The sequence below is a fragment of the Chrysemys picta genome, chromosome 3 (genome assembly GCF_011386835.1).
Source record: "Chrysemys picta bellii isolate R12L10 chromosome 3, ASM1138683v2, whole genome shotgun sequence".
NCBI lineage: Eukaryota > Metazoa > Chordata > Testudines > Emydidae > Chrysemys > Chrysemys picta.
Window position 1 is genome coordinate 190,788,581 of NC_088793.1, and position 26,761 is coordinate 190,815,341.

A 26,761-nucleotide genomic window follows, 5' to 3' on the forward strand; every position below is an offset into this window, starting at 1 on the left:
CAGATCCTCTGTCCAACAGCTGTTTCAGAGAGCTGAGACCCTGCAATCCAACTGGCAGGACTCCAAGACTAGTGCCAGCACCCCATAACTCTACCGTTGCTTGAGTACACTCCTTCCCAGAGCTCCAACCCTGTGGGCATGTTGGTTTATTGTTTATCCTTCAGGGACACAACAGCTGAACATTTAAAAAAGTTGCAAATATAGCAATACGCTTGTATGTTTACATTACTTTTTTAGATTATTGTGTTACTGAAATAAAAGACAGGTGGTTGAGGTAATATCTTTTATTGGACCACCTTCTGTTGGTGAAAGACAAACTTTTGAGTTACACAGAGCTAATTTTTCAGGTCTGGGTCACTGAAATAACTGCAATTTCTCCTGCAGCGATAACGTTGCCGTGATCCCTAACTCTTGGGAAACTCTGAACAGAGTGGCATTACATTTGCATAGTTGTATGAAATTAAAAATCGTGCATCGTTTGTATGGTTGATGGATGGATTTATATTTTTCTTGAAAAAGCCTAGTACACTTAAAAAAATCAAAAAATAAATGTGATAACATTCTTAGAGAAAAATGTCGAACTGCAATATTTTCCAATGCTAAGTGTTCAATAAATCTACCGGTAATTACTTCAACCTGAAATGCTAGAAAAATAGCTTTTCAATGAATACTTAGATTCCATCCTGATTAAACTCTGTCCAAGTCCCCCAAAGAAAATATGGAACTACTTGGTATCTTAGATGCAGAGAACCACTAGTCTAGAAAAGAGACAAACTTTTTTTTAAACAAACATCACAAGCACTATAGTCTACATTTTTAACCCCTTCTCTCATTGTGCTACTTTCCTCAGATCCCCTGCCAGAAACAAAAAAACCCAAAACCTTTTATTGAGATTGCCCTATCTTAAAAATCAGAGTCTCTCAAATTATGGAATTTTTTGTTCCATTAAGTGTTTAGAGTAAAAGCCACCAACTGATTCAAATATCTACTACTTCTTGGTGTTTGTCTGTATGGTATAAAAGCCATGCATGTACATGTCATACTGTTAGCATTTGAACCACCTGGTGAGGTTACTCAGATCAAAAGACATCTAAAATAGTTAGCAGTGAAACAAATCTTAAGTGGAGTAGAAAAGCAATAATCTTTACTGTGGACAACTGCAGGGAAAGAATTAAAGCATTAGGAATGGCAACATTGCAGAGTTGTATAGTAAGTGACAAATACAAATGAGTAAAGCTTAACAGAAGCATAAACAATTTCATACGCCCTTTTAAGTGTGTATCACTGTTTTTATTTTTAAAAGTTTTGAACAAGAGTCTTTACCTGGAGGTGCAGTGTGCTTGTATTCAAGCTTGTGCTGTGGATTCTTCCTGCAAAGAAATAAAAATCAATACAATAAAATCATTTCCGGCCCTTGCATCCCACCTTTCTTCATTCAAGAATTATTCACTGCACAATGGAAGTAATCATCAAACTTTAGGGGATGTGAATGAAATTTAAATTAATCACTATGTAGTTTCAAATCACTTATCTACAGCTCTCTCAATATAATAGTAAAAAGAAACAGCCCCCCCCCAAAACCTTTTATGTTACAGTAATCAATATAACTGACTTTAGCTCTCTAGAATCAGCATTCACATATGTATTTATCTATGGCACTTACAGACCCCCATTACTGTGCCTCAGTGCCTCAAACTTTAAAACTTTAATACAGGGGTCGGCAACGTTTGGCACGCGACTCGCCAGGGTAAGCACCCTGGCGGGCCGGGCCAGTTTATTTACCTGCTGACGCGGCAGGTTCGGGCGATTGCGGCCCCCACTGGCCGCGGTTCGCCGTCCCTGGCCAATGGGGGCGGCAGGAAGCCGCGGCCAGCACGTCCCTCGCCTGCGCCGCTTCTCGCCGCCCCCATTGGCCCAGGACGGCGAACTGCGGCCAGCGGGGGCCGTGATCGGCCGAACCTGCCGCGTCAGCATGTAAATAAACTGGCCCAGCCCGCCAGGGTGTTTACCCTGGTGAGCCGCGTGCCAAACGTTGCCAACCCCTGCTTTAATATATTCATCTTAGTATTTCCTATTTCATATGGTCTTTCAAAAAAGAACTAGATAAATTCTTGGAGGATAGGTCCATCAATGGCTATTAGCCAGGATGGACAGGGATGGTGCCCTAGCCTCTGTCTTCCGAAAGCTGGGAATGGGTGACGGGATGGATCATTTGATGATTACCTGTTCTGTTCATTCCTTCTGGGGCACCTGGCATTGGCCACTGTCAGAAGACAGGACACTGGGCTAGATGGACCTTTGGTCTGATCCAGTATGGCTATTTTTATGTTCTCATCACCTGCACTTTACAGATGGAGATCTGAGGCACACAGAGAATAAGTGACTTGCCCAAAGTCACACAGGAAGTCTGTGACAGAGCAGGAAACTGAACCCAGGCCTCCCAAGTCTTGGGCTAGTGTCCTAATCACGGCACCATCCTTCCCCTACACGCCTCATTTGTTCAGCACAGTTTGTTCACCATTTTCAGAAGCAGAATAGGTCCATGTTTGTGACACTCTGTACCTCAAAATAGCACCCTGAAAGCCCCATATTCATCACTGTGATATGATTATATGTTTTGTACAATGCGTGCCTTGTGAGGTATCATTTTAAAAGTCATTTTCAAATCATTTGATTTGCTAAACATTAATATCCTGTTGGGTTGTATGTACTATCATTGTATGTGAAGTTATGAAGTGTCGCTATATGTGGTACTGAGATGTCTGTGTACTGTGGATGTCGATGTAAGTGCAGTTTCTGTCAGAGACTTGTAGCTTGACATTAGCATCATAGTGTGAGAGACAGCCCAGACTGGTGGGTTTGGAGGGCTCTGAAGACCCATCACAATGTTAATTTATTAAGAGCCATCATTGGTTATGCATTTCCCAGACTCTTTTACATGACTTCCAATGCCCAACCCATGCACATACCCTACAAAAGGGGCAGGAAATATATTTTTAAAAGGCTAAAGCTAGCCATATAATACTATAAATGTCTGACTTCAGCAAGGAATAGGCACAACTATTTTTAAACAAGTTAATCATTTTACATTTTAATGACTTATTACATTTAAGTTTCACACATGTCAAAGAGGATTCAACTTCAAATGCCATTGTAGACAGTGTTCATGTGCTGAATATTCTGCAGGAAGTGTACACACTGAAAAAAATCCCCCATAAAGTGGACTGGAAACAGACTCTAAAAACACTATGGCAGGGTTTTTTGTTTATCATCTTTTACAGATTTCTATGCAAATATGCTCCATTTACAAGTAAAAACTATTTTTCCTCTCAATTACCAGCTCCAAGAATCAGTCAAGCAGGCACCCAAGATAAGTTTTTGTTTGTTTTTTCTAATCACCAGCAATACCGCACTTGAAGTCAATGGGATCACTTGTGTTCATGTACTTTGCTGGATCAGAGCTAGAGTACTCTGCATCATGCAGGAATGAACCTTAATTAGTAAACCAATATTAAGAATTATATTTTGTTTAGAATTTAATTTCACAGCAGTGCTCTCAACTTTCCCTTGAGGTTGTTTTCAAATCTCATTAACATCAATAAGAAATAACTTAAGAGTGTTAATAGCAGAGATCAATGCAAGGGAGGAAGAAGATGGTTCGTTAGCTCTATGTAGAAATATGGTGGTAGATAAAAATAAAATCACCTCCCACTTCACAAGAAAAAAAAATATCAAGATTAATTTTCTTCCCCTTCTGCATCTTAAATCTTTTGCTATAATTAGTGGTCTTTATAGAAGCTGTGAGAAGGGATAATTGTTTACTCAACTTGCACACTGAGAAACAGGAAAAATAAAGAGTGGCAATCACATGCAATTGACTGGAATTTTTATTACAGATGTCACAAAGCTTCTAGAGTCATAAAAACACTGCAAAAAAATAATAATAATGCAAGATTCTGAAAGCCTGCACCATGAATCACAGGGGACCCTGTACGTAGAGGACAGTGTTTACCTTTAATAATGAAACTAAAACAGTGTGAAAACCACAAAGTATGAAACAAATGATATCTGGCCTACAGAGGAAATGCAATATGTACAACTAGCATACAGCCTGAAACAGCATATTCGCTCAAAAGTGAAGACAACAGTAACTTTTCATTAAATCTGTTTAATGTAGGACATTCGATCTGCAGTCTGTAATTCTAGTTTCTACCGTTCTTTGTTCATGAATATCCCTAAACAAACTATGTAAACCTGTCCTCCTCACTGAATTTATTGCTAACACAGAAACTTTCCAGTTTCAATGGCCTTTGGATCAGGTCTACAATTTTGAGAGCCAAACTGTAGCCTCCTATGGTAAAGTCAAGAGGACTCTTAAAATTTCATGAGATTCAGTATGTGGTGTTTGCCGTGAAGGCTCCCCTCTGGAGGGAAACATTACAGGACCTCCAGAACCAGAGGATCTGAGGAGCAAAAAGGTCTAAATCCACAGATCTTGGGGTCTCCTTGAGCTTTGTTCGTCCATTCTGCTCCCCAAAACACGCTTCCCCCCCTTTTCAGAAACTACATTGTACTGTCAGTCAATGCAGTGGAACCCACTGCCTTTGGGAAAAAGACTAATGGCCTAAGGATAATAGACCATATAGGAAGGCCTAATTTTCCTAACCAGAGTCTTGCTAAGAGAATAAGTCTACTTTGACTTGTTTTGGGAACTTGGACTTCTACTAATAGGTTCACAGACTGTTTAGAGATAATGTGTTCCTGGACTACAAAAAAAACATTATCCAGATAAGAAAAAGTCCTGACATGTGTGAGGGTTTTGGAGGAAAACCATGGAAAGTTCCAGGAGTCCATCACGTGACCAGTGGTAACCTATGGATGACAGAGATATAATATAAAGGACTCCAAGAGTGGGGGCTTCCTCCCTTCTCATTTGATGGTGTCTGCCCCTTTTCTTTTGGTTTTCTTATTTTCCACTCAAAGTTGCAGGGTGATAGCCAATTAACACAAGTAACATTCCGTACAAGATAGTGTTTTTTTCAGTTGTTGTTGTTAGGGTTGCCAACTTTCTAATCGCACAAAACCGAACACCCCTGCCCCGCCTCTTCCCTAAGGCCCAACCCCTCCTCCAAGGCCCCATCCCCGCTCACTCCATCCCCCCTCTCTCCATCGTTCACTCTTCCCAACCCTCACTCACTTTCACCGGGCTGGGGCAGGAGCTCTGGGGGCGAGGGTTCCAGCTGGGGGTGAGGGCTCTTTGGTGGGGCCAGGGATGAGGGGCTTGGGGTGCATGAGAGAGCTCTGGGCTGGGGCGGGGGTTTGGGTGAGGGAGGGGGCGAGGGCTCCGGGCTGGGGCCAAGGGGTTTGGAGTGCAGGAGGGAGCTCAGGGCTGGGGTGGGAGGTTGGGGAGGGGGATGCGGGCTCTGGGAGGGAGTTTGGGTGCACATGGCGGCTCAGGGCTGGGGCAGGGGCTTGGGGACCAGACGGCGCTTATCTTAGGGTGCTCCAGGAAACGTCCAGCATGTCCAGCTCCTAGGCGGAGAGGCCAGGGGGCTCTGCGCACTGTCCAGAAACCACGGCCAATGGGAGCTGCAGAGCCAGCGCTCAGGGAGGGGGCAGTGTGCGGAACCTCCCTGGCTGCCCCTGCACTGAGAAGCAGACATGCTGGCCACTTCCGGGATTCACAGGGAGCTTGCCTTAGCCCCGCTGCACTGCCAACTGGACTTTTAGCGGCCTGTTCAGCAATGCTGACCAGAGCAGGCAAGGTCTCTTTTCGACCGGGCATTCTGGTCAAAAAACGGATACCTGGCAACCCTAGTTGTTGATGGATGTTATCTCATTGTTTTCCCATCTCCCCCCCCCCCCCAAGCCTTTCGATAGCTACTACACCTATTTAATCTTACTTCTGTTATTTCAGAAAGACTAACTTTCTGTTGAAACAACCTAATTGTCTTAATATACAGTACTAGTGTCAGTTTCTTTTTAACAGTGTTTAACAAGTTTTCATAGTGAAGCAGTTTATGATAATAGTTTATACAGGTTAATATTTTCAGAACTTTACACTACATTTTTAGGCACATATGAAGGGACATTTAAGTTAAGCCATGTTCACTTAGATGTGCTGTCAATTACACATGAGGCTTTTCAGAAAAACATGCATGAGTCCAATTTTACAATAAAAATTTGTTTTTAAAACACCAAAGTCTCACTTTTGTGTCATACTGAAAAGTGTATTCTGCCAAATTATCTTTATTGTGCTTTGTTCTACAATTTATACCAGGGTCCAACAATATCACTGTATTTCTCAGCAGACAGAAAAAGAGACTATTTCCAGTTGCATTTAACGTTTTCTGTTTTACTAATCATTTAAACAGTGTTCCTATATACAGAACATTTTTCAGGACAACTAATGATTTTGGGTCAGATTTTCAGAGATGCCGAGCACCCACAGCAATTATTAACTTTAGTTGGAACCGATAGTGCTCAGTGCCTCTAAAAATACACGCAATAGACAAAAACACAGGCTTGTACTCGATGGCATAGGAAAATGATTATCTGAACTTCAACTATTCAAGATTCGGGTTTTCTGAATTTTAGATATACACCTCTACCTCGATAGAACGATGTCCTCGGGAGCCAAAAAATCTTACCGCATTATAGGTGAAACCGCGTTTTATCGAACTTGCTTTGATTGACCGGAGTGCGCAGCCCCGCCCCCCCGGAGCACTGCTTTACCGCGTTATATCTGAATTTGTGTTATATCAGGTCACGTTATATCGGGGTAGAGGTGTATGTCATCCAAGTCAGATAGTTGAGATGAACCTGTGTTCAGAAGTTTTAGACTTTATATAGTTTGAAATTAGTGTAATTCTTCAATATGTACCTATTCAGGATTTTTTAAGGAGTGAATTTAGGGCTTGTGAGTAGTTGCTGAATTAATACCTGGAGACTTTATTCAGCTACAGAATAGGCAATGGTAATGTAAGCTTCCCAGCAGTACCTCCTCCCTGCAACAAGAACATACTTCCAGGGTGAAAGGGAGGTTTCCATACTCCAGTTACACATGGCCACCTCAGAATACAGTCAATGGCAGCAGCAGTGCTGTTGGGGAAACTTCATGAGCCAGAGCCTGATAATAGAAGCAATGCCGCTCATCACTATGTACCCAGTTCAACTCCAACTCAAGATGGTATATGCCAAAACCAGTTACCATACAATTGTTGCACCAGTGGCTAGATGAAATGAGATTGTGGTTTCAATTCAATTCTTACTGGACAGATGATCCGGCCGTTCTGGGATCCTCATTTAAGTCACAGCAAGTTGTTTTGATGCAAATGCTCAGATGACAATTCTCAAGAATACATTATAAAGAGACATCAGTGAGACGAGAATTCTCAGTTTTTTGTGGCTGCTTTAAATATTGCATTAACAGATATAGCTATTCTGTAATTGAGTACCAAAAATATTTTGGGAGTTCACATTCATTTTATATCCACACTTGACTATGTAAGTGATTTTGTCAATTATAATTTGAGGATGGATCAAATGCATCTTCCACCTTGCCAGCTCAGGGCGCCTCACCTGCATTGCATTTACTCATCAATTTTTATTCCATAGTTAAAAATTTATGTTGACCCAAATTTTAAAACTCCTATTCCATCCTTACTCGGGCAAAGCTACTGATGTCAATGAGTTTTGCCTGCATGAGAACCATGTTAAAATGAACTAAGGACATTCAGTTTTAGCCTCATTTGTATGCACTTTTTAAAATTCGAAGTTCACGTCCACCTTAAGTATTCTTAAACGAAAGTGTGTTGTAACTCGGGATGTAAATACCATTTAAAAAATTAACCATTTAAATGATTAAAAATATTTTGTTTAAACATTTAACCCATTAAAGGACTGGCTGGTGCGGGGCCACTGGGGCCGGCCGGCTCGGGGGGTTAACGGTTCAGGCAGTTTAACACCTTACATCCTTAGTTGTAACTAATCTTGGGCTCAACTATTTTGTAAATATAGCTAAGGCTTTTTAAACAAAGGCTTGACAAAGTAGCTTCCAGTATTAATTGGCTCCCCACAGAAAAAGCCTAAGGCAATTCAACTGCATGCATTTTTGAACCAAATTCAAGGAAAACAACTCAGCCATATATCACTAGGATGTTTCTTTGTTTTTTAAACAAATTATTGAAACCCACATTGCTCAATAATGATGAGTGCACATCGCTGGGCATGTGATATTATTTGTTATTTGTGACACCTAGTCACATTTGCTATTAGTTGAAGCTTTAATATAATCTACAAAAAACATTCTTGCTATAAAAACTGCCTTGTGAATCCCTGTTGCTCAGCTAATCTAATTTTCTTTAATTTCACAGAAAAAAGTCTAGGTATTCTCTAAAAAGCACTTATTTGAATTTGTCAAACAAAGAGAAGAAGCAGTTTATTTGGTTTGTGATTTTGTAACTACTGTTTCCCAAAATGTCAGATTTCAAGGAAGTCTGAAGCACAGAGTGATATTTAACTGAATGAAAACTCTGTTGCCAAAACACTAGAGGAGTAAGTCAATGACTTCTGAAGTGCTATATTCAAGACTAGATCTATATATACACACACACACTGAGAATGAAACCCACAATATCTAATGGATTGGATTTGTCACAGAGAATACAAGATTCTCACTATCGTTCATATGGAAGCAGAGGTAATCACCAATAAAATTCAAGGGAGTTGAATTAGTGAATCTTTGATTGTAGTGGCACCAAGTATTTGCATTGTTCTCCTGTACTTCACTGCCTAATACAAGATTTGTTTATGCCTCCTCAAATGTTTTACTTGAGTTTGCTGAAAAATATGGTGAATGTCAAACAACAAGTTTATGGCATTATTAGTTCATATACACTGAACGCCAGAATTTGAAAATTCGTATTTGTCACCTGTATTTTTTCCAATTGATTAAATAACTGCTGTTTTATAGCTCATTCTGCCTTCCAGTAGCTATTCACTAAACTGTCCAAAAGAGAAAGAAGTTCACTTGTTGGTAGGCAATAACCTTTTCATAAGGGACACTTCCAAAATAAGTTAACTATAATTTTAATTTATTCAAGAAAAATCCCTGTATCACATCTCCACATCATTGCGGTTTTATTAGCTTAGAAAAGCTGTAGACAGCACACACATCTTGAAACCTCTAACAGTCTCAAGTCTTAAAATTCAGGAAGAAAAACAAAGTTATTCCTGCCCTTATCTACAGGTCAAAATAACAAGAAATTAAGCTGGCTTGGTAAGAATAAAATATGGTAATAGTAAAGCCATTTTGCTGATTAAGAAACAATAATATTTACAATGTACAGAAAGAACTGACTGAGTTTTAATCTGATGAATGTTTACTAAATAAAGGAATACATATTTATCATTACCCTTGGGGAAGCATGTTTGTCTCTTCATTTAATGAACTTCAGGTACAAAGCATATTCCACTGTAACTTGTCATGACAGCATAATTATACACCAGGGGTTGGCAACGTTCGGCACGCGGCTCGCCAGGGTAAGCACCCTGGCGGGCCGGGCCAGTTTTATTTACCTGCTGACGCGGCAGGTTCGTCCGATCGCGGCCCCCACTGGCCGCGGTTCGCTGTCCCGGGCCCATGGGGGCGGCCAGAAGCCGCGGCCAACAGATCGCTCGCCCGCGCCGCTTCTCGCCGCCCCCATTGGCCCGGGACGGCGAACCGCGGCCAGTGGGGGCCGTGATCGGCCGAACCTGCCGTGTCAGCATGTAAATAAAACTGGCCCGGCCCGCCAGGGTGCTTACCCTGGCGAGCCGCGTGCCAAACGTTGCCGACCCCTGTTATACACCTATGATTCCTTCTGGTAAGTTTACTGAAGTTTTGTTACAGCCGGTAGCAAAGCTGCAAGGGAATTAATAAAAAGTACTGTATGAATGAAATTAACTTGCACTCTTAATCTCTCTCATTTCAATGTAATTTTTATTCAAGTTAAACTTCACAAGTGACAAGCAACAATCTCTTGTCCCTTTATTGTGAAGCCAGTAAAAGAATGTACAGAAATATAACTTCTGTACAACTGATAAAATGCAAATAGCATTAAATATCAAAGCGGCATGCATAATTAAATTATTTTCATTCAGTTAAAGAAAGAAAAATTAATACAACCAACTACAATTGTAGCACAGCTTTATTTATTTGTGTTAACTTAGCACCTAAAATGTGAACTGAGATGCAAGTCCCATGCACACCAGCCTCTATACCTACAAATATTATTGCCACTGTGGACTCCTACAGAAGTTCTGTGGCCCTCCAGGGACACTTTATGCAAACGAAAACAACCAGGAGTCCGGTGGCACCTTAAAGACTAACAGATTTATTTGGGCCTAAGCTTTTGTGGGTAAAAAACCTTGCTTGAATTCAATGCCTGCATCTGTAACTTTCACTCCATGCATCTGAAGAAGTGAGGTTAGTCTTTAAGGTGCCACCGGACTCCTTGTTGTTTTTGTGGATACAGACTAAAACGGCTACCCCCCGATACTTAATGCAGACGCTTCAGCCTGTGAGGGATTTGACCCTCCTCATATAAGCTATTTGGCACTGAGGTTGATGATGTCTTATTATTTGGGGAGCTGATAGCTAAATAAAAAGCATTTTCAGCACTGCTTTTCACACGTTCACGTGGAGGCAGGAGTCTTTGTAGCTGTGAAAATAACCTTCAAAATGTGAACTGAATACAAGCTGAAGTGAGGTCTGCCTGATTCTACAGACAGCTTGAAACAAATTCAGAAATGTCACATGCCCAATTCAAGTCCAGGTATTATTAATGAAGACTAAGAGGATGGATAACAATGTTGACATTTTAAAGTATTGAACTACGAGTTATTTGAGGAGGAAGAGCAAGCTAATGTGCTCCATTGCTGGATGAGGTAGCAGATATTGGGGCAGACAGTTAGTTACTATTAAAAGCTTTCTTCCTCTTCCAAAATTTAAAGTCACCTAACAGCTTTGCTCAAAAGGAGGAAGGAAAAATGAGTTCCATCCACTCCCCAGAGCCTCAACTGTCTCTCGGTCACCAAAAACAGCAACAAAAGATCACCACATCTTTCTGAATGTCAAAAGCCCCAACAATCCCCTAACAGCTTCAGGGGAGGTATCTGCAGGGGAGGGCAGCGCACGGAGCCCTCTTCCTCCTCTCTCTCCCAGAGGCCGCAGGGACATGGTGCCGGCCACTTCTGGGAGCTGCGTGGGGCCAGGGCAGACAAGGAGCCTGCCTTAGCCCCACTGCCACGCCGGAGCTGCTCCAGGTAAATGCCCCAACCCCCTGCCCTGAGCCCCCGCCGCACCCCTCCTGCACCCCAACCCCCTGCCCTAAGCACCCTCGTACACCCCACACCCCTCCTGTGCCCCAACCCCTTGCCCTGAGCCCCTTCCTGCATACAGACACCCCTGCACCCCAACCCTTCCCCAGCCCTACATTCATGGCCCTGCATGCAATTTCCCCACCCAGATGTGGCTCTCGGGCCAAAAAGTTTGCCCACCCCTGACTTAGAGGGTACAGGAATTTGGAAGGGAGCAAACTGATGACATTTCATTCAGTCAGGAAAATCTATCTGGACTTAAGGCAGACTGAAACTTAAAAATATTCCAACCCTCAATTTTTACAGTGACTGCCACACCAAATCTGACTTGAGTTCAGATTATTATAATCTGATGGGAAATATATGGATTCTAGGTTTCTTTAACTGTACATTACTGCTAAGAAATTAAAAGTGAACCAAAATCCCAAATAGCTAACATTCAATCATAATTTCACAATATTTTTAGTGTGCACAGAAGAGATGGCAAAAAGCACCACACTCCTAGAAGTGTGTTTACACCACAGACAAGAAAGTCCATTCAGCAGAGCTAAATTAGTTTGTACTCCATAAAAAATGCAGATAAAACACGAAAATAACTGAAGTTTACAAAGGGTTAAAGTACAAAAACAGGAAACAAATATTGTATGCATCTAACATATTACAAACAAGAGAAAGGTGAAAAAAATAATTGGAAACCCTTTTTAAAGCTGTTGTTATATCCAGTCATAAATAACTGAAAAGATTTTTGGTTTTTGACATTATTAGCACACATTAGCGACTTATTTTGCTCATTAACAAGTCAATATATATTAAACTACTTGTAAAAATACATTTATTAAATTATATCCCAGTAGTCTGAAAAAAAAAAAAGAAATTCAGCTAACAGCTGAATTAATTACTAATCATTTTAGGCATGAACTTGAAAAATCGCTTTTGTCTAAACCAATTTAAAGTGAAAATAAATTACTATAAAACACATTTGATCATTCTAATATATTATACTCATATGGTAAAGTACTAAAAAGGACTATATATAACCATAAACACACAAATTAGTTTTCAGATTCTTCTAAAAAGAAGCTTGAACAGATTGCTACATCTTCCCATCAATTGTTTTACTCTAGTTTAGGCAACAGTATAATGTGTACAATTAAAACTACAACTTTATGGTTTAACAGAAACTGACAGAAAGCACTAGCAGTATGAGAAAGTAATACACCTCTACCCCGACATAACACAACCCGATATAACATGAATTCGGATATAACGTGGTAAAGCATTGCTCCGAGGGGGCGGGGCTGTGCACTCCAGTGGATCAAAGCAAGTTTGATATAACGCAGTTTCACCTATAATGCAGTAAGATTTTTTGGCTCCCGGGAAAGAACGGTTACTTACCTTCTGTAACTGTTGTTCTTCGAGATGTGTTGTTCACGTCCATTACACATTAGGTGTGCGCGCGCCGCGTGCACGGACGTCGGAAACTTTTTCCCTTAGCGGCTCCCGTCGGGCCGGCAGGGCCCCCTCCTTCCCGCCAGAGCGGCGCCCCGCTCCAGGGTATATATATCCCTGCCGACCCGACCCCTCCGGTTCCTTCTTGCCGGAGACTCCGACAGAGGGGAAGGAGGGTGGGAAGTGTAATGGACGTGAACAACACATCTCGAAGAACAACAGTTACAGAAGGTAAGTAACCATTCTTTCTTCTTCGAGTGATTGTTCACGTCCATTACACATTAGGTGATTCCCAAGCTTACCATTGGAGGTGGGTAGGAGTCAAGGTACAACTGACTGTAGCACAGCCCGACCGACCATCGCGTCCTCTCTAGTCTGATGATGGATCGCGTAGTGGGCTGTGAACGTCTGAACGGACGACCAGGTGGCCGCCTTACAGATCTCCTGGATAGGGACCTGCGCCAAGAAGGCCGTTGAGGACGCTTGGGCCCTAGTCGAGTGGGCCTGGATCTCTGGGGCCGGAACATTGGCGAGCTCATAACAGGTGCGTATACAATGCACAATCCATGCCGACAAGCGCTGTGTCGAGATAGGCAAGCCTTTCATACGTTCCGCAATAGCAATGAACAGCTGAGGTGTTCTGCGGAACGACCTGGTCCGTTCCAGGTAGAATGCCAACGCCCTTCGGACATCCAGGGTATGTAGGCTGCGGTGGTGAGGGTCCGTATGGGGTTTAGGAAAGAACACCGGTAGGCAAATGTCCTGCCCCATGTGAAACTGCGATACCACCTTTGGAAGGAATTTGGGGTGCGGCCTCAGTTGCACCTTATCCTTATGGAACACTGTATAGGGTGGTTCTGAAGTGAGGGCCCTCAGTTCCGATACCCTTCTGGCCGACATGATGGCCACGAGAAACGCCACCTTCCACGAGAGGTGCGTGAGGGAGCAAGTGGCTAGGGGCTCAAAGGGGGGACTCATGAGTCTTGTTAGGACTAGGTTCAGACTCCACGCCGGGACAGGCGGGCGCGAGTAGGGAAACACCCTTTCCAGCCCCTTGAGGAATCGGGCCACTGTGGGGTTGGAGAACACTGACACTCCCAACTCTCCCGGATGGAAAGCCGAAATGGCGGCTAAGTGCACTTTAATCGAGGCGGGCGCAAGCCCTTGATTCTTGAGGTGCAGTAGGTAGTCCAAGATCGACGGAACGGAGGCTTGTAAAGGCTGTATGCGTTGAGGCTCACACCAGTGGGAGAACCTTTTCCATTTTGCCAGGTAGGTCGCTCTTGTAGAGGGCTTCCTACTATTAAGGAGGATTTGTTGAACTTGGTGAGAGCACCTGTGTTCTGCATCATTCAGCCAGAGAGATACCATGCCGTGAGATGTAGCGAAGACAGGTTCGGGTGGAGTAGGCGACCTTTGTCTTGCGTGACTAGGTCACGATGGAGGGGGAGGGTGATTGGATCGGCTATGGACAGTTCCAACAAGGACGTGAACCAATGCTGGCGTGGCCAGGCCGGGGCGATAAGTATGATCGTCGCCCTGTCCCTGCGGGTCTTGAGGAGAACCTTGTGTATGAGTGGGAACAGAGGGAAGGCATATCTCAGGCTCCCTCCCCATGGGATCATGAAGGCATCTGCTAATGATCCCCGGCTGAGGTTCTGGAACGAGCAGAACTGAGGGCATTGGCTGTTGTCCCTGGTGGCAAATAGATCCACCCGGGGAAAGCCCCACCTCCGGAAGATCGAATGCAGGACGTCTCGCCTCAACGTCCATTCGTGCATTCGGTAGGATCGGCTGAGGCGGTCCGCTAAGCCGTTTTGAATTCCCGGAAGATACGTCGCGATGAGGTGTATCGCATGGGCTATACAGAAGTTCCATAATTGGAGTGCCTCGTGACAGAGGGGAGACGACCGGGACCCGCCCAGCTTGTTTATATAGAACATGGCGGTAGTGTTGTCCATCAGGACTGCCACGCTGTGACCTTTTATGGTGGCGCGGAAGGTCTGACAGGCGAGGCGAACCGCTCTTAGCTCCTTCAGATTGATGTGAAGCTTCTTGTCTTCTCTGGACCACAGCCCTTGGGTCCGCAGTTCCCCCAGGTGCGCTCCCCAACCCAGGTCCGACGCATCTGTTACCAACGTCAGAGTAGGCTGTGGGGCAGCGAAGGGGATCCCTTCGCATACCTGTTGGGGATCGAGCCACCAGCGTAGCGAGCTCAGCACCTGGTTTGGGATCGTGACTACTTGATCCAATGGGTCTCTGTTGGGGCGATGCGTGCGGGCGAACCACAACTGTAAAGGCCGGAGCCTTAGGCGAGCATGTCTGACCACGTGTGTGCAAGCTGCCATATGCCCCAGAAGCTGCATGCAACACCTTGCCGTTGTCGTGGGGAATTTTTGGACCGAGCTTACGGCTCTCTGAATTGACATGAACCGTGCCTCTGGTAGGCTTGCCTGTGCGGCTACCGAGTCCAGGGTCGCACCTATGAAGTCCAGTCTCTGTGTGGGGACTAACGTGGACTTGGGCACATTGACCCGGAGGCCGAGCTTGTCGAACGTCTGCAAGGCCAGCGTCACGTGAGATCGGACCTCGGCCTCCGACCTGCCCGCGAGAAGCCAATCGTCCAGGTACGGGAACACACGCATTCTTCTTTTTCGAAGGAAGGCTGCTACCACGGACATGCACTTTGTAAACACTCGTGGTGCTGATGCCAGGCCGAAGGGCAGGACCGTAAATTGGAAATGGTGCTGGTTGACAACGAAGCGCAGAAACCGTCTGTGGGCCGGATTGATTGCGATGTGAAAATAGGCATCTTTCATATCGAGGGCAGCATACCAATCCCCCGGATCCAGGGATGGGATAATAGTCCCAAGGGAGACCACACGGAAGCGCGCTTTGATCAGAAACTTGTTTAGATCGCGCAGGTCCAAAATAGGACGGAGGCCCCCTTTCGCCTTGGGGATCAGGAAGTATCTGGAATAGAATCCTTTTCCCCTTAGGTCTGGTGGGACCTCTTCTACTGCTCCTGCAGCGAGAAGGGTCTGTACCTCCTGTATGAGGAGTTGCTCGTGAGAAGGGTCCCTGAAGAGGGACGGGGAAGGGGGAATGGCAGGGAGGAGGCGAGGAAAACTGGAGGGTATAGCCCGCCTTCACTGTGCGCAGGACCCAGCGGTCCGATGTTATGCACAACCAGGCCCGGTAGAAATGGGCCAGGCGGTCCTTGAACCCCAGAGGAGGATCCGGTATAGAAAGTGGTACGCTGTCCTCGGGCGTAGCTTCAAAAGCCTGGTTTATTCCCTGGCTGCGGCTTGCCCTGGCCGTGACTCTGGCCTTGGTTAGGCGTATTGTTACGTCTCCGCCTGTTATCCCTGCCTCGACGGCGATAAGGCTCGTGCCGGGGGCGAGGGTGGTATTGCCTCTGCGGTGGCTGGGGTTTAAAGGGCTTACGTTGCGTTACCGGGGTGTGCATACCCAACGACTTAAGGGTCGCACGCGAGTCCTTAAAGCTATGTAGCCTGGCGTCCGTTTGGTCAGAGAACAAGCCCGAACCTTCAAACGGGAGGTCCTGCAGTGTGGTTTGCACCTCTGGTGGAAGACCTGAAGCCTGTAACCACGCCGAACGCCTCATCACGACTCCTGACGCGATTGTTCTAGCCGCAGCATCGGCTGAGTCGAGGGAGGCCTGCAATGAGGTCTTGGCCACCGTCATCCCCTCGTCCACCAGGGCCGTGAACTCCTGATGCGCGTCAGGTGGGAGGGAGTCCTTAAACTTGGCGACTGAAGCCCAAGAGTTAAAATTGTGCCTGTTCAGAATCGCCTGCTGATTGGCGATCCTCAGTTGAAGGCCCCCAGAGGAATAGACTTTCCTCCCGAACAAGTCCAGCTGCTTAGCTTCCTTGCCCTTGGGGGCCGGAGCTTGCTGGCCATGACGCTCTCTCTCATTGACCGCCGAGACCACCAGCGAACAAGGGGACGGGTGTAGAAAGAGGAAGTCGAACCCTCTAGATGGGGCGAATTATTTCCTCTCCACGCCTCTTGCAGTCGGTGCACTGGAGGCCGGCGTTTGCCACACCGTCTTATAGTTGGACTGTACTGTCCGTATGATCGGGAGAGCGACTCTGGAGGGGCCCTCTGGGCTCAGGATATCGACCATGGGGTCTTCCTGTTCTACGGTCTCCTCCGCTTGCAAGCCCAGATTGAGGGCTACCCTGCGAAGCAGGTCTTGGTGTGCCCGATGGTCAATCGGGGGAGGGCCGGACACCATGGTGCCCGCTACTGCCTCATCTGGCGAGGAGGAAGAGGTCGGAGCCTTCTGCCCCTCCTCAGTGTCCTGCAACCCAGCATCGACCAGTTGCTCCTCTGGGGCCTGACCCGCAGTGTGGGACTGGGACGGTACCGTACTCGGTACCGAGTCCACTCCTTCCCGCTCCGGTGGTCTAGAGACCGTTGCCTCCTTATGCGATGGTAGGCGGTGCCGTGGGGAGCGGGATCGGTACCCCCGGTGGCCTGGATCTCGAGGCCCTCAATGGGGGCCCTTGCTGGTGGTAGGCCCAGGATGTCCAGAATGGCCATTGGCTCGGCTGGCCCCATTGAGAATGGCCATAGTCCCTGCTGGCCTGCGACCTATGGCCATATCCGCCGTACCGGTCCGAGTCAGTCCCCGAGACCACAGACGGTGACCTGGAAGGCCACGGCGGAGCCGTAGGATGGTGCCGCTCCGGGTTTGGGGAGTAGCGCCTCCGCGACCAGGATCTGGAATAGCGTCTCGCCGATCTGGACCTGGAACGGTACCGGCGGTCGCGGGACCGGGAACGGCTACGGCTGGTCGGCCTCGGGTAACGTACCGCCGACATTTTGCGGTGCCGACTCGTGATGGGTTGCTGAGTTGGTGCCGACCGCTTGTTGAAGCCCGACTGCTGCGGTGCTTCCTGCGCTGAGGGTAACCGGGAGTCCACCGAAGCGGAGCTCGACCGGGACCGGTTCCCGAAACGGTGCCGAGACGGCGACCGTGACGGGCGCACCATCGCCGGCTTGCCTCTGTGCGGCAGCTTCGGCGGAGCGTCCTCAGCGCGTGCCGGGGCCTCGACGGACAATGCGATGAGGTCCTTAGCTGCCTCAAACGTGTCCGGAGTGGAGGGCTGTTCCAAGAGCTCCTCCAGCCCTTCATCCTCACTCGACGCGCCCATCCCGGGGCTCGACGGGCCTTTCGGCGCCGGAGCCACTACCGGGGTCTGTGCCGGGGCCGTACCGGCCTTAGGGGCACTCGAGGTCTTCACCGGTGCCGCCTTCTTGTGCGGGGAGCGTCCTCGGGCCTTAGGTTGGCCCTTCACTTTTGCCGGCGAAGACGACCGGCGTCGTATATGTCCCCGTTGGGTCGGTGCCGTGGGCTTCAGGTGACCCGCCGGCGCCGGTTCCCGCACCGAAGCCGGGGCGCTCCGCACGGAGGCAGACGGTGCCGCCGAAGTGGAGGGCTGTAATGCCGTCTCCATGAGCAGCTGCTTAAGGCGAAAGTCTCTTTCTTTCTTAGTTCTGGGCTTAAAGGCCTTGCAGATCTTGCAGCGCTCTTTCTGGTGGGCCTCCCCCAGGCAACGGAGACACGAGGCGTGGGGGTCGCTCAATGGCATAGGCCTGCGGCACGTGGCACAAGCCTTGAAGCCTTGGGCGTGCGGCATGCCCCGCCACCCAGGGCCGGTGCCGGGGTTGAACAAACAACCACAGCAGGAACTTTAAGTACCCTAATGAGCTGTTAACTACTGGCTCAACACTACTACAAACTAACTGATAACTGCTAGATAACACTAATGACTATTGCTAAGGGACACTCTCAGACGAGAGACAGAGTTGTTCCAACGCCGCCACGGACGGTAAGAAGGAACTGGAGGGGTCGGGTCGGCAGGGATATATATACCCTGGAGCGGGGCGCCGCTCTGGCGAGAAGGAGGGGGCCCTGCCGGCCCGACGGGAGCCGCTAAGGGAAAAAGTTTCCGACGTCCGTGCACGTGGCGCGCGCACACCTAATGTGTAATGGACGTGAACAATCACTCGAAGAAGAACGTCGTTATATCGGGGTAGAGGTGTATATCCCAAAGGCCTATGATTCTAGCACCCCCTATTAACCTAGGAATTAACACCCCTCTAGCACTACAACAGACAAACACAGGACTGCTGGTAAAATACCTTTATTTCCGTCCCCAGTTGCAAGAGGGTTACAAACCATTTAAATTTGTTACATGGCAGGCTGATACTAGCTACTATGACAAGCAGGATCACCACAATACGACCAGTTAATATTACTCAGCAGCACTTTTGCCATTGATTTGTGTTAGATTGGTCAAATGTTTTAGATCAGTGGTTCTGAAACTATTTACTACTGCGGGCCACATATGCAGCTCTCTATGTGGGCCTCATCCACACAATATATACAATACCTGTACATCTACAAAAAAAAAGTTTCGTATTTGTTACATGACAGCAATACAATTCAGATCAATACAGCACCTTTCATTTCAACACTGGTAAATGTCTGCCAAGAGCATTTTAAATTAGCAAAATAAATCAAAATATTAACTGTTAAAATTAATTTACTGTAAGGGAGGCATGACATGGTGTATCGCCACCCTCACTTCCGCACTGCTGCTGGCGATGCAGCTGGGCTGGGCTGAGCACCTGGAGAGTACGGCTGCTGAGCCTGCCTGCAAAGATGGGGAGCCCTGCCCCCCAGCCAGGGACTGCCCCCCATGCACCCGACCCCCAGCCAGGGACTGCCCCCCATGCACCCAGCTCCTCCACCAAATGACTGTCCCCCAGCCCCTCACCAGACTGCCTCCCCAAGCCAGGAAATGCCCCCCCGCATCATCCAAAACCCTTGGGACTGTACCCCAAGCATCCCCCAATCCCCAACACTGGGCTAACACTCGTGCCTGCCCTGCAGAGACAGGGTGCCCTGTCCAGGGCAGAACGGCCCCCTGAGGGACTGCCCTCCATGCACAGAGCCCCCACCTAGGAACTGTCCCCCATGCACACAGCCCCCACCTAGGAACTGTCCCCCATGCACATAGCCCCCACCTAGGAACTGCCCCCAGCAGCACCCAGCAACTCCTCCTCCCCAGAGGAGTCCCCCCCCAGCACTCAACCCCCCCATCCAGGGACTATGCCCCAGTATCTAGCCCCCCATCCAGGGACTGCCCCCAGCCACCAGTCCCCCCACCTAGAGTCTGTCCCCCCATGCACCAGCTGAACCCCCCCTCCCTGTGGCCCTCGCCCCCTGCACCCACTCCCCCACACTCCCTGCACCCCTTCCCCATTGGTCTCCTACCTTGGCTGCACATAGCTCAGCCATGCAGCCCACCCTGCCTCAGTGATCCTAGTACTGGCAAGTTAGCTCCAGCCAGGGTCACTGGACCCACAATCCTGCAGGGGAGTGGGAGGGGGCACTGAGCTCCCTAGCCTCCTGCTGATCCTGCGCCGCCCCATTTTACACCCCCACGAGCAGCTCTGCACCCGGGGCAGGTGTCCCTCCCGCCCAACTCTAGTTACAGTCCTGAGGAGGTCACATGAGCTGCAGCTGTGCGCTGATTGGGCCGCAAGCAGCCCACGGGTTGAGAATCACTGGTTTAGATGGATAACTATTACTCTTGGGCTGGCCAGACAGTGGAGTTCCACACAAAGCTAGTGGAGTGGGAAATGCATGTCCTGAGCTGCAGCAGAGTTAACACACTTAATTCCTGAGGGCTTAGTACAGCCACTGTAGCGCTTAAGTGAAGACATTCCTATGCAGACGGGAGAGCTTCTCCTGTCGGCGTAATTAATCCACTTTCCCAAGAGGGGGTAGCTATGTTGACACAGCATTGTCTATGCAGTGGGTTAGGTCAGTATAACTACGTTACCACAGGGTGTGAATTTTTCACACCCTTGGGCAACGTAGTTATACTGCTATAGGTCTGTAGTGTAGACCTGGCCTCAGTCACCAGCTAACCTCTCCATCATTGCAACTGCTTATTTTGAACTTTAGGGAAAGCTAATTGTATTGTAGACCTTGACAACCAGAGGAGGCCACTGAGGGAAGAAGAGTGGAAAACAGAGGCAACTTCTGCATTTGAATAGACTTGTTTTGGGGATAGGGTTAGAAGAAAATGTACTTCGGCAACAGCATTGGAAATTACAAGTAAGAGCTGTCCTTTCAGTTTCCTTCCATTTTTATAAAATTCCATCCAAACTCCTCCTAATAAAGAGAGGAGTTTAGGAGTTGGATCCCTTGTTACATTGGCTTGTGGTTCATCATGTGACCAAAGCTTAACAGAACAGACACTAAGTGCAAGAGTAATAGATCACTAATTTACAAAGGAAACTTCAGTGGTAGTGGTTTTTCAGTTCAATATAGAAAGAGCTTTATTAAGAAAAGTCTCAGTTACACTTCAAGGTAAACATAAGCAAATGTTTTAGTCTCATGCTAAACTACCATTTTTATTATAATCGTAAATATTGTTTTGGGTAATGGATTTAAAAAAATATCTTTTCTTGCTTATTCTTTTAATCCAATTCAAATGTCTAGGTCAGTGCTTCTCAAAGTCAGGTCGCCGCTTGTGCAGGGAAAGCCCCTGGCGGTCCGGGCCGGTTCGTTTACCTGCCGTGTCCGCAGGTTCGGCCGATCGTGGCTCCCACTGGTCGCTGTTCACCGCTCCAGGCCAATGGGGGCTGCGGGAAGGGCGGCCAGCACGTCCCTCGGCCCGCGCCGCTTCCCGCAGCCCCCATTGGCCTGGAGCGGCGAACTGTGGCCAGAGGGAGCTGCGATCGGCTGAACCTGCGGACGTGGCAGGTAAACGAACCAGCTTGGGCCGCCAGGAGCTTTCCCTGTACAAGCGGTGGACCGGCTTTGAGAAGCACTGGTCTAGGTTACATTTCTTCTTTCATTTCAGGTGACATTTCCCTTTGATTGGGGGATTGATATTCTAATTAGCTCTGGTTTCAAACCCAACAGGAGAACACAATCTGAGCTGGAGCTCAAAGGTTTAAGAAAAAACCTCTGCTGAATATAGTGATAAAATACTGAAGCATCAGGCTGCTTCAAAAATCCTGTCCTAATCAGAGCAAAGCATTCAAAACATCAGCCAGGTCCTTTTTATTCTAAATATCAATTTACAGACAAATAATGGTTCTTAAAAAGTAGTTATTCCAGGGAAGGGCAAACTACGGCTCACAGGCTGGATCTGTCCTGTCAGGGCTTTCAAACTGGCCCGCAGGATTGCCAGCCCCGTGGTGCAGTGGGGCTAAGGCAGGCTCCCTGCTTGCCCTGGCCCCGTGCCACTCCCAGAAGCAGCCGGCACCACATCCCTGTGGCCCCTGGGGATGGAGGGGGTAGAGGGCTCCATGAACTTCCCTCGCCTACAGGCACCGCCCCCTGCAGCTCCCATTAGCCAGGAATGGGGAACCGTGGCCAATGGGAGCTTCAGGGGTGGTACCCACAGGCAAGGGCAATGCGCAGCAGAGCCGCCTGCCCCACCCCACCCCCAGGAGCCACTGCCGGACATGCTGGCCACTTTTGGGAGTGGCGCGGGGCACTAATGGGGAGCCTGCTTTAGCCCTGCTGCGCGCCACTGCCACCCTGGAGCCCCTCGAAGTAAGCAGTGCTGGGGCTGGAGCCCGCACCCCCGCACCCCTCCTGCACCCCGCACCCCAACCCCCTGCCCTGAGCCCCCTAACCCCCTGCCTTGAGCCTCCTGCCGCACCCCTTCTGCACCCAACCCCCCATGCCCTGAGACCCCAACCCCCTGCCCTGAGCCTCCTACTGCACCCCTTCTGCACCCAACCCCCCTGCCCTGAGACCCCAACCCCCTGCTGCACCCCTTCTGCACTGAGTCCCCTGCTGCACACCTCCTGCACTCCAACCCCCTGCCGAGCCCCCTGCCGCATCTCTCCTGCACCCCAACCCCTTGTTCTGAGCCCCTTCCTGCACACCGCACCCCCTCGCACACCCCGCTCTCCCTCCCGCAGCCCAACCCCCATCCCAGCCCTACATTCATGGCCCTGCATACAATTTTCCCATCCAGATGTGGCCCTCAGGCCAAAAAGTTTGCCCACCCTTGAGTTAGCCCTTTCCCCCCAGATCTTTCCAAGTTGCATCCTTCAATCAGGTTATCACTTTATAAGCAAACAAAAACAAAACACAGATTAAGGAATGATTGTTTCGCAGCACAAAATATTGTCTCTACATTATTCTTCAACATTAGGTATTCATTCTGCTCCTGACAAAGGTGCACTGGGAAGTTATATCACAGGGGTATACCATAGATTTTTCATCCAAAACATTTCTGATCTGAAAAGCAACTATAAAAATTACATTGATGTACAAACCAAAACAGCATCCAACACTCTCTCAAAGCTGTGTTGGTTCTGTCATTTTTCAAATGAGAACTGCATTTTAAGAACATCTTTAGAGTCACCAGTTTCCAGCCAAACTATGGGGAATTTTTTTTAGACTTGTGTGTACAGAGGTCAGTAATGTTAAAGGAAGTTATTCATGCCCCATCAATACGTCCCAACAGAAATTCTGACAATTTTCAAGGCATGACTTTGCCCAGTAAATCTAGCAGCCATTAATTTCAGCTGGATCAATCTCTAAATGTGTATATTGAGGAGTGAAATGAAACGTGCTGATATCTTTCCAAACAATCAATCGTCCAAATTCTAAATATACATTAAAAGAAAATGCAGAACTTTCACATCATGAGGTGGACTTTATTACTTAACAAGATATACTTTAAAAGTGAACTAAATTTTGTGCATGTTATTCTAAGAAAACAAAGTGTTAAATATTAAAATATTTATATTTGTTGTGACTGATTAGATGTAAGATGTGTGTATAAGAAGTCAGGACACTAAAAATGCTAGCCCAAAAAGAATGTGTACTTTTTTCTTTAGACTTGAAGAAGAGTTCTGTAAACTTGAAAGCTTGTCTCTCTCTCTCACCAACAGAACTCGAGCTAATAAAATATGTTACCTCACCCACCTTTTCTAATATCCTGGGACCAACATGGCTGCAACAACATGGCATACAAAAAAAAAAAGCACTTGTCAGATAAGCTGTAGTGAATGAGTAAATCATTCTCTCTTTCAAATAAAAGATATAAAAGGTAGATAGATCTTCAACCTCCATAACTTTGGAAACTTATTCACTGACATTCCCATTGTGCATGTAATGTTTATCTTTTTTGACATGCCTGTTAGATCAGGTCACTATCAGAGGTACCTTTGCAACAAATAATATTAGTGACGAAAATACAATATGATTGTTCAAGGCAAGCTTCAGATGGCAATAAAACATAACCCTGTCAAAAACAAAATGCCACAACAGTAAGCTATGCCCAAGATTTAATTTCAAGAATTACTCATTGCTGTATCATCACTTTGCTTGCATAGCTCCCAGTCAAAATATGTCTTGCTTTACAAATATAGACAGACAACTGTATTGGATTATGTTTCTTACCTATAACAAGTAGTTCCATATGGACATTCAGGCCTGTCATCGTCATCTTGACTTACAACCTCCACGTCATGATAATCGCAGTCACCAGGGTGACTGAACTGCTGAAAATGAAGTGGATTCTTCCTGTGATGTTAAGGAACATATGTAAGTAAAAGTAAACAATATGACATTCACCACTCATGTGCATACAGGGATGGGGAATGCTGTGCAGCTAATACAAGCAAGTTTATATTCAACAATGCATAGTTATTCATTTGTTTGTGGCTATGAATGTAGTGGCAAGCTTCAATTCTGTAATGTTAGTCGTTTAAGACCTATTTTCACAGCAAATCATATAAAAGTTTTCAGTTTCTTTGTCTTAGCTCACGGGACTTGATTGTGCTCCGATAAAAGTTAAATAGGAGTTTTCCCCATTGACTTCAAATTGAAATAGTATACGGTAACTAATGGCCTGATACAAACTTCACGTGCTTTTTTCAGTACTTCTGTACAAGATGAAACATGCGGAAAAAAGTCTCTCTGTAGCAGGTAAAACCCTATTACAAAATACCTGCAATACTTTGACCAAAGTCATGATAACCCAGTTGTAGAGACAAGTCCTTACTTAGGAATAGCTGGGTCTTATTTTCCTGACACCCAACCCTTCAGATCAGTTCCTACAACTGTAAACTACCCTACTACAGTACAGAATCTCCCCTTAGTGATCATCTTGCAAAGCGTGTTTCAATTAACTATTTCCATACAATATACACATTAATGATTGCTGTTTTTCTTGCCCTACTTAAATAGTTAAACTGCAGCCTCTTTTGTATTTGCAACTTTTATGTTTTAAAACCCATAAATAAATACAAACACCCATAGGCATATTCACACAATTCTTTGTCTTTCTGTCTCTCGCTGACAGGAGTACAAGATGCCAAAATGCATCTTCCTCAGTCTACTTGAACAGACCACGAAAATAGTCTCTTTTCTCTGACAAAAAAAGGAGTGCCCGAATCTCAAACTGCAAGATATAATTATTGGACCAGGACATGTAAGGTGCGATCATTACATCCATAAATTACAATCCCATTCCAGACACTAGTTCAGACAGTAGGATTGCTATACATGAAGCCAGAAGCCACGTGGGACAACTCCATGATTGTCATAGCGGCCATGAACTCCTAAGAATTTCTATACGACCACTAAAGCCACTGAGTACTATCAGCCTCAGCACATCAGTGCCACCACAGTGAGAAGTCTAGGGATTTCAGCTATAGCTTCTGCAAAGTGCTCTATACAATCATATTAAGCTCATCTTACTCCAATCCAGGGACTCATGCATTAGCAGAAACTCAAAATTTTGAAGCAGGTAAGCTCCTGCTACATCTGAGACCTGATACTAAAACTATTAACAGCATATTACTTTTATGTAGTACAAGGATTTCAAAGCACTATACAAATATACCAATTTATAGATGGGTTAACTGATGATAAGGTAAGTGATTTGTCAAAAGTCACACAGCAAGTTATTGTCAACTATACCACTGGAATCCAGACTGATCAACCCACTAGGCAACACTGCCACACTTGAAGTTGTGTGCACTAACTGCAGAAAGACACTCTAAGGTTGCATTTAACATTTTATCTTTTTAAACTATCACCGAACCCTTTAGAGATCATCATCACTTCCTTCCGTCAGATTAAGAGCAACAAAATTAATGATGTCTTGGGGAATTAACTGAGCTTTTTTGTTCAAGAATAGTCATCAAGATGAAACCAAACCTTTCTAGAGTCAGTTGGTTCAATTAGGTTTCTAGAGGTAATGCTAATATATTACCTAGATAAGCAAGGAGAACAGACCACCAAGATTAACTAACACAGCTTTCATAACGCTCCAAAAGAAAATAACGCTCTTGAATTTATATTTATGTTAATTTCCACTCCAAGATTCAGACAGCAGTAGGTTTCTATCTAATGCCTCAAGTCCAACAGCAGACATTTCTAGAAGTTACAGTATTTTATATGTCAGTTTTCTTTTTAGGGATACTTTATACAAAACATGAAGATTACTGAATAATGTGCCTTTCACCAGAGGAGGTCTTTCTAATAATTTTTTGTTCAATCAAGCATATAGATTTCTTAGGGACACTGACTGAATTAGTTAACTGTCAAATTGCATACTGTGTGTGAAGTAGCTTAAATGGTCATCAGGGCAAATAAAATATTATACTCTACCCTGTCCTGTCTGATGAAGTCCTAGCTGTTCTGCTTTCATTTCATGCTCTGCTCAATGTTACCCAGCATGCATAGTAAAAGCATCAAATTATATGCCATAGATAAGCCAATGTTTCCCTTCTTGACAGCAGAAGAACAACCTACTCATTATTCCCATTGCTTTACTTACAGTTAGCTTTCTACTTTTCTAAGGCACAAAAAAATTCAGACAAAAGTAAAGGAACACCCATCCATTACACTAGGGAATGACCC

The 26,761-nt window shown here is 46.3% G+C and overlaps 1 protein-coding gene across 3 annotated transcripts in view; it reads right to left on the reverse strand.

Annotated features, from left to right (window-relative positions):
* APLF (aprataxin and PNKP like factor) overlaps positions 1-26,761 on the reverse strand; it is a 101,389-nt gene that overhangs the window by 13,358 nt on the left and 61,270 nt on the right. For 2 of the 3 annotated variants that reach the window (XR_010599948.1, XM_065589676.1), the window contains exons 8-10: positions 24,293-24,415; positions 23,816-23,843; positions 1,324-1,370 (exon numbers count right to left, since the gene is read on the reverse strand). Coding sequence is in view for 2 of the 3 variants with exons in the window: in XM_065589676.1 (XP_065445748.1) it covers positions 1,347-1,370; positions 23,816-23,843; positions 24,293-24,415 (175 nt within the window). In the remaining variant the exon portion in view is untranslated. The remainder of the gene's footprint in view (positions 1-1,323; positions 1,371-23,815; positions 23,844-24,292; positions 24,416-26,761) is intronic. The other variant, XM_005312352.4, reaches the window with a different exon arrangement.